Source organism: Cyanistes caeruleus, chromosome 21 (genome assembly GCF_971803275.1).
Source record: "Cyanistes caeruleus chromosome 21, bCyaCae1.hap1.1, whole genome shotgun sequence".
Classification (NCBI taxonomy): Eukaryota; Metazoa; Chordata; class Aves; order Passeriformes; family Paridae; genus Cyanistes; species Cyanistes caeruleus.
The window spans coordinates 5,050,799-5,064,963 of NC_141721.1; the positions used below are offsets into that span (position 1 = coordinate 5,050,799).

The 14,165-nt window shown below is 59.1% G+C and overlaps 1 protein-coding gene across 3 annotated transcripts; it reads left to right on the forward strand.

Annotated features, from left to right (window-relative positions):
* Positions 1-7: 7 nt before the first annotated feature.
* On the forward strand, positions 8-13,304 carry WDR81 (WD repeat domain 81). Of its 3 annotated transcripts, none has more exons than XM_086859597.1 (11): positions 8-485; positions 2,348-5,893; positions 6,094-6,201; positions 6,309-6,499; positions 8,250-8,440; positions 8,666-8,831; positions 8,939-9,104; positions 9,409-10,107; positions 10,241-10,386; positions 10,559-10,738; positions 11,632-13,304. In XM_086859597.1, exons 1-11 carry the CDS (start codon positions 356-358, stop codon positions 11,956-11,958), a joined length of 5,850 nt encoding a protein of 1,949 aa, XP_086715723.1. In that variant the 5' UTR covers positions 8-355; the 3' UTR covers positions 11,959-13,304. The 3 variants fall into 3 exon arrangements, with proteins under 3 accessions (XP_086715723.1, XP_086715725.1, XP_086715724.1); XM_086859599.1 differs by having other exon boundaries at positions 236-273; XM_086859598.1 differs by lacking the exon at positions 8-485 and adding an exon at positions 1,404-1,541.
* The last annotated feature ends 861 nt before the right edge of the window (positions 13,305-14,165 follow it).

Sequence of the window (14,165 nt, forward strand, 5' to 3'; positions counted from 1 at the left end):
CCGGGCCAATCGCCGGCCGGCACCGCCGGCGCGCACCGCGCCCGCCCCGCGCCGCGATTGCCGCCCGCTCCCGCCAATGGCGGCCCGGCGCGACCCGCTGCTCAGCCAATGGGAAGGCGAGGAGAGCGCTCTGCCTCGCCCACCCCGCCGGGAGAGCGTTTGCCTCCCTCCCGGCCGGGCGGCGGTCGCCTTGGGAACGGACGGGGCCACCCCGCCGCGGGGCATGCCGGGAGTTGTAGTGCGGCACGGCGCTCCCGGCATGCCCCGCGTGCTGTGAGTTGGCATTTTCAAGCGGGTGAAGGGGCGGCGGGGGCAGGGCGGCTTCGAAGGGGCTCGACCCTTCCGCGGGCCCCAGATGGGGCGCGGCACTGCCGTGGGCACGGTCCGGCCGCCCCCGACCTCCCTCGGGCGGCGCCTCCCTATGCCGGGGCTGGTGACACAGCCCCGATTCCGAGAAGTTGCTCTAAGTCTTCGACCAATCAGAAGTGAGCACTCGCCGCGCGCACCAATGGGCGGGCGCGGGGGGCGTGGCCGCGAGAACTCGGCTGACCCCGATGACTTGGCAGCGCCGCGCGATGACTGGACAACTTCTTTAAAGGGGCCGCGCCCGCCGCGGCTGCCGGCGAGGAAGAGCGCAGGGCAGCAGCGGACCTGTCCGGCCCGACCAGAAGCGCTCACCCGCTGCCCCGTCGGCACTGCCAGCGCTGCCGCTGCCGCCCCGCGGGGCGAGGATCTGAGTTACGGTGCCCCTTTAAGGCCCTTTCCTGCCCTTCGTCCCAGTAACAGCTGATTGCGGCTGGCCAGGGCTGGGGGGCCAATCGGCAGCCGCCACGTCCCACCCACGTGACTCCCACGCGCCGCCGCGCCATGCGGCGCTGCCCGGCAGGAGCTCCCGGTGCCCTTAAAGGGGCCGCGTGCGGTCCAGTTGTCCGGGGCTGCTGTGACCGAGTGCACCGTGGGTACCGCCGCACCCGCTGGTCCCGGAGGCCCGGCACCGCCCGGGCAGCGGCAGGAGGACCCGTCTTAGGTTACGGGCACCAGGGCCGGGCAGCTCCCGTAGCGTGCGGTGCCTTGCGGGGCAGAGGACAGCAGGGTCCCAGGGCGGCGGGGCTGCACTGGCCCCGCCGCCCCTCTGCGGCTCCCCCGGGCACTCACCTGCCGCCGGCGGGGTCCGCCCGCGGCGGGTGGGGACCCCTTTAAGACCGGCTGCCTCGTCAGCGCGGCTCGCCCGGCTCCGGCTGACAGCCCGGGGCGCCTCTGACGCCACGGTGACGTCACGCCCCGCGGCCGCGGCCCGCCCCGCCGCTGCCCATGCCCAGCCCCGGTCCCGCGGCCTGGCCTTGCGCACCCGCCGCGGCCCCCCCGCCCCGCGGCCGCTGGAGGGAGCCTGGGCCCGGCCCCGCGGGGGCCCGGCGGGGAGCGCGGCCCGGCCCCCCCCGCGCACATGGCGGCGCGGCGGCCGCATGTGACCGCCGTCACCTGACCAACATGGCCGGGGCCGCCCCCGGCGCCGCCCGCCGCGGCTGAGACGCCGCCGCCAGGTAACGCGGGGCCGCCGGGGCGGTGAGGGACCCCACGGTGGGATGAGGGTTCCCCGGACCGGCCCTCGGGGCCGCGGGGCTCAGTCCGGCTCTCTCGTCCCCCCGCCGGTAGCGAGGGCCCTGAGCGGCCGGGGCCGCCTGGCCGTGGCTCGGTGCTGGGTCCGTGCTCCTTGCTGTGAGCATCATCTGTGTCGCCCCCGTGGGCCCTCTCCGGGGCTCCGGGACTGCAGAGATCCCTTTGTGCGCCCAGAGCGGGGGTTGTGCTGCAGAGATACCATCGTGTACCCCCTCCAGCTGTGGAGGTACCGCTGTGTCCCCATCACCATTCGTGGGGCTGCAGATGTTCCCCTCCACATGCCATCGTGTTCCTTTTCTGTTCTTGGGGCTGTGAATGTGCCGCTGTGTCCCTCAAGCCTGGGACTCAAGAGGTGCCATCACATCCCGCTCCCTGGCTGTGGATGTTCCATTGTGTGTACCCCCACCTACCCTAGACCTGCAGAGGTCCTGTCATGTCCCTTCCCCAAGGGGTGTGCAAGTCCCCATCGTGTCCCCCTGCCAGGAGCTGTGGAAGCCCCGCCACGTTACCCTCCCTGGCTGCACAGATCCCATCTTGTCCCTCACAGCCAGGGCTGGTCCCTTTTCAGCCCCCCCCACATGCAGGCACAGCAACCAAGCTCCTCAGAACAGCTTTTTTTTAACCCGGGTGCCAATGGGGAAGTGAGACTTGCTTCTCGCTGGGGAGGGCAGGGTGGTTCTGCGCCACTCTGCTCGCTCCCAGCCTGTCTGAGCCACCTCTCTCCCAGCAGAATCCAGCATGGAAGGCTTCCTGCAGAGTGTGGAGAAGGATCTGAGCATCGACCGCCGGCAGCTGGCCCCCGAGAGGACCCACGTCACCGCCTTCGTGCCGGCGAAATGGCTGCAGAGCCTCAAGGAGCGCCGAGTGCTGCCAGCGGCCTGCCCGCGGCCCGAGGGGCTGAGCGAGGTGGAGGTCAGGACGTTCCTGCAGCACTCGGTGCAGAAACTCCCGGCGGGCTGGACACGGGTGGAGATCCACGGGCTGCGCAAGGCCCGGCTGGGGTACCCGCTGCGGGCGCAGCCCCCTGAGCAGCGCTGCGGCGGCAACGTGGACAGCCTGCACGGCTTCATGCAGAGCGTGGCCACCCAGAACTACCACAACCTGTGGGGCCGGGCTCACGGGCTGTACGCGCGGCCCTACCGGCGCCCGGACGCGCCGCCCACGGTGCCGGCGCTGGACGCGCTCAGGGCTGCCCTGCACAGAGCCTACGGCTGCCCCGTCCTCCAGGTGGGCAGGAACGTGCCTGGCACGTCCCCTGCCAAGGAGAGCGTGGCTAAAGGGGCTCCTTTGTGCCCCAACGTGCTGCAGGCTGAGGCGCTGCTGGAGTCGGCCGACATGCTGTACATCATCTACCCCTACGTGCAGTACTGCCTGCACGACATTGTGACCTTCAGCCCGGCCAAGCTCACCAACAGCCACGCCAAAATCCTCTTCCTTCTCTTCCACGTGCTGCAGGCCATGAAGGCTTGTCACCAGGCGGGTCTGGCTTGTGGAGATTTCTCTCTTCGGGACGTGGCTGTGGATGAGAAGCTGTGCAGCCGGCTGCGTGTGAACTTCAGAGGGTACGAGGGACCGGGGCAGGATGAAGAGAATCTGGAGGGTGGTCTGGAACGAGAGAGTGAGCAAAGCCGCATGCAAAGGCAGGAGGTGACATGCAGTGCCTGCCAGAAGGACCTCCGAGACCTGGTGTTGCAGTGGGTGCACGGGCAGGTCAGCAACTTTGACTACCTTATGCATCTGAACAGCTTGGCTGGGAGGAGAATGGGAGACCCCAATTACCACCCGGTTCTTCCGTGGGTGGTGGACTTCACTACCAAAAATGGCAAGTTCAGGGACCTAAGGAAATCCAAATTCCGTCTCAACAAGGGGGACAAGCAGCTGGACTTCACCTATGAGATGACCAAGCAGGCGTTTGTTGCAGGGGGTTCGAGTGGGGAGCAGCTCCACGTCCCCCATCACATCTCGGACGTGCTCTCGGATATCACCTACTACGTGTACACGGCCCGCAGGACACCCAAGGCAGTGCTGTGCTGCCACGTCAGGTCCCAGTGGGAGCCCAACGAGTACCCAGCCAGCATGGAGCGCATGCAGAGCTGGACACCGGACGAGTGCATCCCAGAGTTTTACACAGACCCCTCCATCTTCCGCTCCATCCACCCGGACATGCCCGACCTGGATGTGCCGTCGTGGTGCAGCTCCTACGAGGAATTCATCGAAGTTCATCGCATGCTGCTGGAGAGCCGGGAGGTCTCCCAGGACCTGCACCACTGGATTGACCTCACTTTTGGCTACAAGCTGCTGGGGAAGGATGCAGTCAAGGAGAAGAACGTCTGCCTCCACTTGGTTGACAACCACACGCACCTGACGACCTACGGGGTCGTGCAGCTCTTTGACCAGCCCCATCCCAGGCGCATGGTGGGACCTGCCTACACTCCTGCTGAAGCTCCAGCCATTGCCCGGCCTCTGCTCCAGAACATCCGGGAAACTGTGGTTTTGGAGGACGTCCAAGGCCAGGTGACGGATGTGGTCAACGGGTTGGTCCTGGAGGCTATTCCCAGTGAAACCACCTGGTCTGGGGAGAAACCTATCGCTGGTGAGGATGATTTGGAGCAAGGCACGGAAGCTCTGGATTCCATTTCTGCTCCTGGGAGAGCCCCTGACCAGCCCTGTGCCACTGTGCCTCCAGCACAGCCATCCACCCTCCCTGCTTACACCACCGACGGCAAATCCTCGGGGGTCCGACCGCTCCGCCGGAGCAAGGCAGGGGCTGTGGATCAGCTTGACATGAAGATCACGCTTCCTGAAGGCTTCAATCCGCTCCAGGCCCTGGAGGAACTGGAGAAATTGGACAATTTCTTGGTTAAAGGCTTAAGCAGTGAGATGCAGCTGATGGAGCAGCCATGGGAAGAGCCACCCTTGGGTCTCTCAGACCTCTTCCAGAGAGACATGCAAGCTCTGGGCATCCTGGTAGCTGAGATTATATTTGCACCGAGGCTTCGTCCTTCGAAGCCCGACGCGTCCCTGTTGGAGCGGTTCCTGATGGTGAGGAACCTTTGCTGTTACCATCCCAAGGAGATCCCAGCCCCGCTGCAGCACGTGCTGCACGTCCTGCTGCAGCTGAGCGTGCCCGTGGAGAAACTGCTGAAGAACAGGCTGGGCAAGGGCGCAGTGCAGTTGTTTGAATACAAACCCATCTCCCAGGGCCTCCCCCCACCCTGTCCCACACAGCTCCTCAGCCCCTTCAGCTCCATTGTCCCCTTCCCCACCTACTTCCCAGCTCTGCACAAGTTCATTTTCACCTATCAGGCAAAGAAGATCGAGGATGAAGGGCAAGGCCGGGAGCTTGTTTTCCAGCTGTGGCAGCAGCTGGAGGGAATCCTTTCCGAAATAACTCCTGAGGGCTTGGAAATTCTTCTGCCTTTCATATTATCTCTGATGTCTGAGGAAAACACCGCTGTCTACGCAGCGTGGTACCTCTTTGAACCCATAGCTAAATCCCTCGGGCCCAAGAATGCCAATAAATACCTGCTGAAGCCCCTGATTGGAGCCTATGAGACGCCCTGCTCCCGCCATGGCAGGTTCTACCTGTACACAGACTGCTTTGTGGCCCAGCTGATCGTGCGCCTGGGGCTGCAGTCCTTCCTCCTGAACCTGCTGCCCCACATCCTGCAGATCCTCGTGGGCATCGAGAGCTCACGGGAGGAGAGCAAATCCTTCCTCGGCACCGCCGAGGACGATGAGAGCGGAGGGGAGAGCCCAGTGTCGTGTGTGTTTGGGGAGGAGATCAAGATGGATGTGGAGCACAGCTCTGCTGCGCTCGACCTCCTGGACTACACCTCTGGGGTCAGCTTCCACGACCAGGCCTACCTGCCCGAGGGTGAGGACTTCCAGAGCGGCCTCTACGTCGGGGAATCCCTGCAGCCCCAGGAGCAGGAATCGCTCAGCCTCGGCCGGCTGAGTGACAAGAGCAGCGCCAGCGAGGTGTCCCTGGGCGAGGACAGACCTGCAGATGGGGACTCCCAGAAGGACAAGAGCAGCTTGAAGTCGATGGACAGCAGCCAGGACCTGAAGCAGAGCGAGGACTCTGAGGAGGAGGAAGAGGAGCATGAGGAAGAGGAGCACGAGGACGCGGCGGTCGATGCAGAGCTGACGGTGGTCGTGGATGCTGCTGGGGCCTCTGTGGATGTCACCCTGGCTGATGACAGCAGCGAGCCAGAGGATGGGGAGGGAGAGGAGCTGCCAGATCTCTCTGACAAGGAGCAGACCATACTGCTGGGTAAGAACAGCATCCAGGCTGTTGGGCACAGCTGGTCCTGATTTGGGGGTGTCTGTGGTCCCAGCTTGGAGACAGTGATGAAACCAGGGTAAGAGGCCAGGACTGCATGTGGCTCTGAGAGTCAGGGTTGGGGCAGCAGGGGTTGATAGCTAATGTGTGCCATGCTGGGCACTGTCCTTGGGACTGCTGTTGTTTTGCAGACACAGCCTGTAAGATGGTGAGGTGGCTCTCGGCCAAGCTGGGCCCGACCGTCACGTCCCGCTTCATTGCCAGGAACCTGCTCCGGCTGCTCACGTCCTGCTATGTCGGTAATGCCTCTTCCCTGGGTCCCAGGGTGGGCTGTGCCCCCAGCCTGTCTGCTGGTGCCTTGGGTGTGGCTGCTGCTTCAGCTCATGATGTGTTGCTCTCTGGGCAGGCCCGACCAGGCAGCAGTTTGTACCGAGCGGTGATGAGAACAGTCCCCTGAGTACAGGGAATATCTACCAAAAGCGGCCCGTGCTGGGAGATCAGGTGTCCAAACCGGTGCTGGCCTGCCTCGTGCACGTGGCATATCTGTATGGAGAGCCTGTCCTCACCTACCAGTACCTGCCCTACATCAGCTACCTGGTCAGTATTGCCTTTTTCTCCTCTCTGTTGGGGCAAGAGCTGTGTCCAGGCACAGAGGGAAGGTGTAAAAAAAAAAAAGTACAGCCTCACTAGGAGCCTCTTGCATAAAAACTGAGCTTGGCTGGGCTCTGCCTGGGCCAGTGTGGGCTGAGCAACCCTGGCTGTGTTGGCTGAGAAGGGCAGGAGAGGCACTTTCACCCTTTCACAAGCTCATGGCTGTGTTCATACCACTCCTTCCCTGTCAGACCTTGTGAAAGCAGAGAAAAAAACATTTCTTCTGCTTTTTTGTGCCCAGACAGAGCTGGCACAAGGGTGGGTTTGTGATAACAGGCAGGAGGAGCAGTTTGTGCTGCTGTGAGACTGCTGGGGTGAGTTCACAGAGGTCTGTGTGGGTAGATAGGGGTGAAGTGGGGGGAGACCAACGGGTTTTCAACTGAACAAAAAGCACTGGCAAGGCTTCACCAACTTTTCAGCTTGAAGTTCATAGCAAGAAGGAAATGTATAATGCAGCTGGTTGAAAAACTTAATTTTTCATTAAAAAGAAAAAGGTTTTGAATGTTTTAAACAGGCTTGTTTTTCATTTTGTTCCCTCTTTAGCGGTTGTAAACACTTTGGTTATGGATTCTTGTTTAAATGGAAAACTTCAGTAGCTTTCTGATAATTTAAACATAGAGGAAAAGAGGCCACAGCTGTTCATTTAAAGAAAACAAAAAGGCATTGTCAGTTTTTCCAGTGTTGAAGGGGAGATTTTTCAAGGGAAAAAATCCCATTTTTCAGCAAAAATCATTCTCCACCCAGTTGCAATCATAGCTCCAGCTGTTCTGCTTTGCTTTCCTAAGCTCATTGCTTGGGGGCACGGAGGGGATTAATACCCCTGTGAAACAGCATTTGGCAACCTGATACTGGAGCAATGGAACTTGCAGGTCACAAATAGGATAAAGTCAATCCTTCTTGCAGGATTTGGCAGGGTGGCTATTTTGTGAGAGGAAGAGCCTCTGTGATGAGCTGGAAGATGGCAGGTGTACAAGAAATATAGCAGGAACTGGGAATTGTCTGTGGGTTTTGTTACTGGCTCTCTTTTCTTGGGTGTTTGATTTGTCTAGGAGTTAGGAAATAGGACAATCTAGAAAGAAATATTTTAGTGTTGCTGCTGATGTTATTAACTCTTTGGCACTGCCATAACAGCAGCAGTACATTGTCAGCAGAAAAAGGATGTGCAGTTCTGCCTCATGAAATTCTCAGCAGCTGGATTTCTAGAAGCCAGCAGCAGGTTTGCTCATGATTTGTGCTTGGATATTTCATGCAAGGATTATTCTTCTGCAGACTGTGGGATGAAGACACTGATTTTTGCTTTTAAATCATGTGTATTTGAGTTTCCCCTCTCTCTGTACTGGCAAATGATGTTCTGGGGTGTCCAGGGTGGCCAGTGTGGGGTTGTTGGTCTTGCTACTGAGCTTCCCACTTGTGAGGATGTTGTACTCTGCAGAGGAAATCTGTGAGCTTAGAGGTGTCATTCCCCATTTTCTCCAGGCTCATCTGTGCAGATAGGTGCCTGTCAGTTTTTGGACTCATCCCTTGAGTGCCAGACATGTTTTGCTGTTTTGATTTGGTGCTCAGGTCCCTCTTCCAGGAGCTGTGACCAGCAGTGCCGTGCTGGGTTTGAGGCTGAGCTCAGGTGACCCCAGGGTCACCTTTCCTGTGTCCTGCTGGGGAGGTGGTGGCCCTGGCACTGAAGGAGTCCCTTTCACAGGTTGCACCCGGCGGTGGCTCCAGCGGTGTTCGGCTGAACAGTCGGAAGGAGGCCGGGCTCCTGGCTGCTGTGACACTGACACAGAAGATTGTGGTGTGTCTCTCTGACACCACACTGATGGACATCCTCCCCAAGATCAGTCAGGAGGTGCTGCTCCCAGTGCTGGGCTTCCTCACTTCTCCAGCTGTCGGGTAAGTGCTGCAGGATTGGCACAAAATCAGGGACTTGGGAATGGTTTTGTGGTGGGGGCCTTGATGCTTCTGGGGCTGGAGGGTGTTTCTGCTCTGATGTGCATCTCCTTGCACTGGTACACTGCTGAAGGCATTCTGGTAACACAGAAAAGGCAGGAAGCATGAGGCAGAGGATGGAAAAAAGCAGTATGTGGAGGATAGGCTGGTCATGGATGTCCTCTTCAGTTTCCCCAGTGGAGCCCAGGCCCGTGTTGTACTGTGTGTGAAGACAATCAGCCTCATTGCCTTGATCTGCTTGCGGATTGGGCAGGAGATGGTGCAGCAGCACCTGAGTGACACAGTGAGAACCTTCTTTGGGGCATTCTCGCTGCTGCAGGAGCTGCAGGACCAGGTCAGTGGTGTGGGAGAGGTCCTGCACTTCCCCAGATGTGGGAATGTGGTGGGCATTCCACATTTTTGTGTTTCTGTGGTTTGTCTGATCTTGTTTCTCTTGTCTAGGGTTTGACAGCAGAGTCGCTGAGCAGCTGTGAGGTGCCAGTGATGGAGGTGCCCCTTTCGGATGGGAAGCTGCTGGCCCTGGATCCATCCGTGCTGGTGGAGTTGCAGAAGGTGTTCAACCCTGAGATGGCCTACATCACCTACATCCCCTTCTCCTGCTTGCTGGGTACGCCCTGGCCACCAGCTCCAGGGATCTGTGAGGGAGCTCTGTGCTCTGGGTGTGTGTGCTAGGCCTGAACTCCAGGGCAATCACAGCTCACAGGGCTGCTGGGGGAAACCCACAGCTTCTACAGCGTGGCCTGGGCTGATTCTTGGCTTGGGAGCCCACTAGACTTCAGCTGGGAGCAGATGTGGCTGACTTGGGGGATGTTGTGTCCACATCCCTGTGCATGGAGGGAGATGATGCTGCTGCTGCTGCTGATGTTGGGGACGTTGCTTCCCTTGCAGCCACGTTGTCTCTGTCTCCTCAGGTGACGTTATCCGAACGGTTGTGCCCAACTACTCGCTGGTTGAGAAGCTGGCCAGCCTCCACCTGGAGAATGTGAACCCCCAGAACCTGCAGGTCATCAGCCTGGAACAAACACCGAGTGTGGTGGGCTCAGACCAAGACCCTCGAGGGGCTGAGCCCTTCTCCAGCCCCCAGGAGGACACTCACTCTGGCACTTTTGGGAGCGTCCTGGTGGGGAACCGCATCCAGGTGCCGGTGGACACGCAGCGGGAGGGTCTCGGCTTGCTGCGCCTCGGTGCTGGCACTGATGGATTCGTTCCCAGCTCGTCCAGCGAGGAGAACGCCCTGAAGCACGACCTGCCCCGCAGCACCCACATGCTCTGTGGGAACTGGCTGGCCTACTGGCAGTATGAGATCGGGGTGAGCCAGCACGACCCCCGCTTCCACTTCCACCAGATCAAGCTGCAGAGTTTCTCGGGGCATTCCGGGGCCATCAAGTGCGTGGCACCGCTGGGCAGCGAGGATTTCTTCCTGAGTGGCAGCAAGGACAAGACGGTGCGGCTTTGGCCGCTGTACAACTACGGGGACGGCACCAGCGAGGTGCCAGCGCGCTTCACCTACGCCGAGCACAAGAAGTCTGTGTTCTACGTGAGCCAGCTGGAGGCACCGCAGCACGTGGTGAGCTGTGATGGCACCGTGCACATCTGGGACCAGTTCACGGGTAAGAAGGGAAAGGGCGAGGAGCTGGAGTGAACTGCTCAGCTGAGGTTGGATGGTTCCTGTTAAAAACCAGCACAGAGCTGGAGATTTGCTGTGTCATTCACCCTGCCATAATATCTGTCATTTTTTCACAGGCAAACTTCTGCGGACTTTTGATGAGTTAGACAGCAAAGTCCCCATCACAGCTGTGACCACCATGCCACCTCCCTATCACAGCATCTCTGTGGCCAGTGCAGACTCTGTGCTGAGGTTCATTGACCACAGGAAGCCAGGAGTACAGGTAGGGATGTGGCGCTCTGTGAGTCACCTTCCTCCATCCCTGTGCTTAATGATGGCATCACAGCTAGCCCAAAGCCCAGCTCCCAGCTGTGATGGCTTCATGGAAACCACCTTGTCCCTTAAATGCCAGCTCCCCTGAGCTTCATCCCCCAGCTGGACTGTCTCTCTTGCAGCACGAGTTCCGCCTGGCCAGTGGCGTGAGCGCGGGGCTCATCCGCTGCCTGGCCGTGAGCCCGAGCGGCCGCAGTGTCATGGCCGGCTTCTCCTCCGGCTTCATCGTGCTGCTGGACACCAGGACAGGGCTCATCATGCGGGGCTGGCCTGCCCATGAGGGAGACATCCTGCAGATCAAGGTGAGAGGCTCAGCTGGGATCAGCATGGGGCCTCTTTGATGCTCTGAGGCCGTGTGGAGAATCCTTCCTTCAGGGCTTGTGTGCTCCATCCTTGTTCCATCCCTTGCAGTGTTCCTAGGAGGCTTCCCAAGCTCTCCTGCCCTGTGGTTAGGGCTGCTTCCAGCTGTTCTTGGTCCAACTTGTGCTGCCAGAGTTCAGCCCTCCTGGGTTTCAGTCCCTGCCAGGCAGGTCTGCAGCAGGGGCAGGGAGGAGCCGTGGCTCCCGTGAAGGAACAAATGTGTTGCTTTCTCCACGGGGCTCTCAGCTTCCCTGGGAGAGTGTTGCTCTAATGAATAACTCTTGTCTATATTTACCCACCCCAGGGAGCAGTGCTGGGTCTCCAGTGTCCTCGACCCAAACGTGGGTTAAACAAAGTTCAGCAGTGTTGGTTGTTTACTCTCTCACTAGCTCTGCTAATAAGCAGCTCCAGGCTTCTCCTATCCACAGCAGTATTTTCAGCCATGAGAGAGGCTCCCGGTTCCTTCTCCTGAGAAGGAAAATAGTTTGGCAGGTGATTTAGTGGAGAGGGAGACTGCATGGTAATCCCTGTACCCACTGCAGTAGTAACAGATGATGAATGAGTTGTGTTGGGTGTCAGGGTGCTGTTGGGAAGAGGCCCAGCCCATCTCTTGGAGGAGATTTCCAGCTACCAGAGCATCCTTTAGCTTGCAGGGTCCACCCAAGGCCCTGGTAACATGCTCATTACCATCAGCTGCTTGGAAATGGCTTGGACTGTCCTGAGGGATTGCACTGTGACCATTGGATCACTGGCAGCCACCTGCTGCTCCCATGTGCAGCATCGGATTGTGAGTTTTCACAGAAATGTGGGTTCACTGGCCTTTCCTCTCCTGCAGGCTGCAGAGGGCAACGTGCTGATCAGCTCCTCTTCAGATCATTCCCTGACTGTCTGGAAGGAGCTGGAGCAGAAACCTTTGCACCACTACAAATCTGCCTCCGAGCCCATCCACGCGTTCGACCTCTACGGTAACGAAGTGGTCACCGGCACTGTGGCCAACAAGATCGGGGTCTACTCCATGCTGGAGTCCTCAGCCCTGCCCACCAGCACGACCAAGCTGAGCTCAGAGAACTTTCGGGGTACATTGACCAGCCTGGCAGTGCTGCCCACAAAGTGCCACCTCCTGCTGGGCTCGGACAATGGCATCATCCGGCTCCTGGCGTAGTGACCCCGGCCTGGCAGCTGAGGCTGTCCTGCAGTGCTGTGCTGGAGCTGGAAGCCAGCAGCGTGGCTTTTGGAGGAGGCAGTCAGATGTTTCTGAGCAGAGGATGCAGGGGGAGGTGTACTTGTTGAGTCTTTAACCTCTTTCTGTATCTTGAAAAAGAAAAAAAAAGCCATAACTGAGAAACCTCCGCTGCTGCTGGGAGAGATATTGGGCGTTGTAGGTCACTGTCACCCCTGCAGAGAGGCCTGGAGCTTTCCTTACCGTGTGTGCCTGATCCCTGGGGGACTGTGAGCTGCCCTCCACAGTAATAGGGACCACAAGTACCTTCCCCCCTTCAGTTTAGGGGTAAGAGGTGCCCCTTGACAAAACACAACAGTTTAGCTACTGCCACCTGCACTTCCCCTTCCCTTCCTCTCCTGAACCACTGCACAGCCCCACTGGGATGGCAGGAGCTGGGCCTGGGAGCTGCTGCCTTCAGACCACATCTCCTGACATGGTCAGTGCTCAAAGCCCAGAGGAGGTGCTCTGTGAACTTCAGGTTCTGCCAGCTGAGCTAGAGCCTGCATGGAAGGAGGAGAGGTTCTCCAGAGCCCTTCTGCTGCCATGCTGGCTCCAGGGCAAGGACTGGGATGGAAGCCAGCCAAGGCACAAGCCCCATCTGCTCTGCCAGTTCCTGTAGGAATGGGCTGCTGCAGAGGGGCAGATTGGGGTGGGAATGTGGCTCTCTAAGGAGGCCAGAACTAGATGCTTCCATGGGGATTTTGGCTTCTGGAGCAGCGGGCTAGGGCTGCTGGTTCCTGCCCCAGCATCCCATGATGATGTAAGGGGTGAGGAATGCCATGAGTGCTATGCACTGGCAGTGATCCTCTAAATCCTCTTCTAATCCTCCCCTTCGTGCTGGTCAGGCTCCTGGGGGAGACAGGACAGCAAAAAGGTGCTCAGTTTTGTGCCCTCCTGCCCTTGTAGGGTGAGGCAGGAACCCAGCATGGTCTGTCTTTGACCTTTCCTTTGGGACAGCGCTGTCTGTCCCCACCCCAAAGGCATGGAGGGTTCTCTTTGCCCCACCAGTAGGAGCAGTTTCCTCCCTTCTGTTGCAGCCCTTTTCCCACCCATCCTTCAGCCTAGCCAGAGCCAGTGTCAGGGGAGCAGGAATCTCTTACCTTGGGCAGAGGAGGAGCTTGCTGTGGGGAGAGGAAGGGCTTCCACCCAGCTGCAGCTGGGGAGGTGAGTGGTTGGCCAGTGCTGTCCTTCCCTACCCAAGGGGAGCTCTCAGTCCCGTGTTGCCTATTAATCATTTGCAATAGATGTAAATATTTACTTCTAATAAACTCTTTGAAAGAGCTGCAGAGCTGGGTGTCTGTGTGGAAGTTCTGTGCTGGAGGGGCTGGGAGTGCTGGCTGCTGCTCTCCTGCTGCTCAGCCAAAGTGACACCTCCTCCTTCAGGCTCCTCTTGTGTTCTGGGGGAGCCCTGGATGTAGGATGGGACTTTGCTGCACAGGATTTGCTTTCCAAGGAGAAATAGCTCCCTGTGTTGCAGCAGCACATCCCAAATGTGGTTGCAGAGCTCAGATCTGTCACCCACACTCTGGGGTGAGCTTGGGAACCAAGAGTTGCTGCAAGGAATGGATGAGTGGAAGATGCTGTTGGTGCTCCCTGCTGGTCCTCAGTGCCTCCTCTCCCACTGAGGACATGGGCAGAGGCTGGAAGGATCACCACCACTTCTGCATGCAGCACAAATCCACCCAGGGCAGGACTGCTGGAGTCCTGCCCGTCCCCAAGACTTTTTCTCCGTGGCTCAAGCAGTGTGTGCATGTCCTGGACACTGGGACCAGCTGCCCTGGGAGAGCTCTGGGGCGTGCTGTGCCCCAAGGGAGGGAGCAGCTGCTCTGGGCTCAGCCCAGCCTGGCCATCAGAGCCTGCTGTGTGCAGCCAAGGCACCCTGGGCACCTGGCCTCTGTCAAACCAGTGCCTCACAGGGTGCAGCAGCAGCAGCTGGGATCCAGGAGGGAAGAGCTGGGGGTTTCAGCAAAGAAAATCCCCAAGCCAGAGAGTCCTGTGTCAATAAACACCAAGCCCTGCGTTTTCACTGAAGTTTATGAATAAAAGAGAATATTCCTAGCATGGGGAGTGTATGTAAAGTGGAGCCACTTGCAAATTGCTTCTACTGGTGGGAGTTTTGGATCTGGTAAATTCAGTGTTAAGGTTGT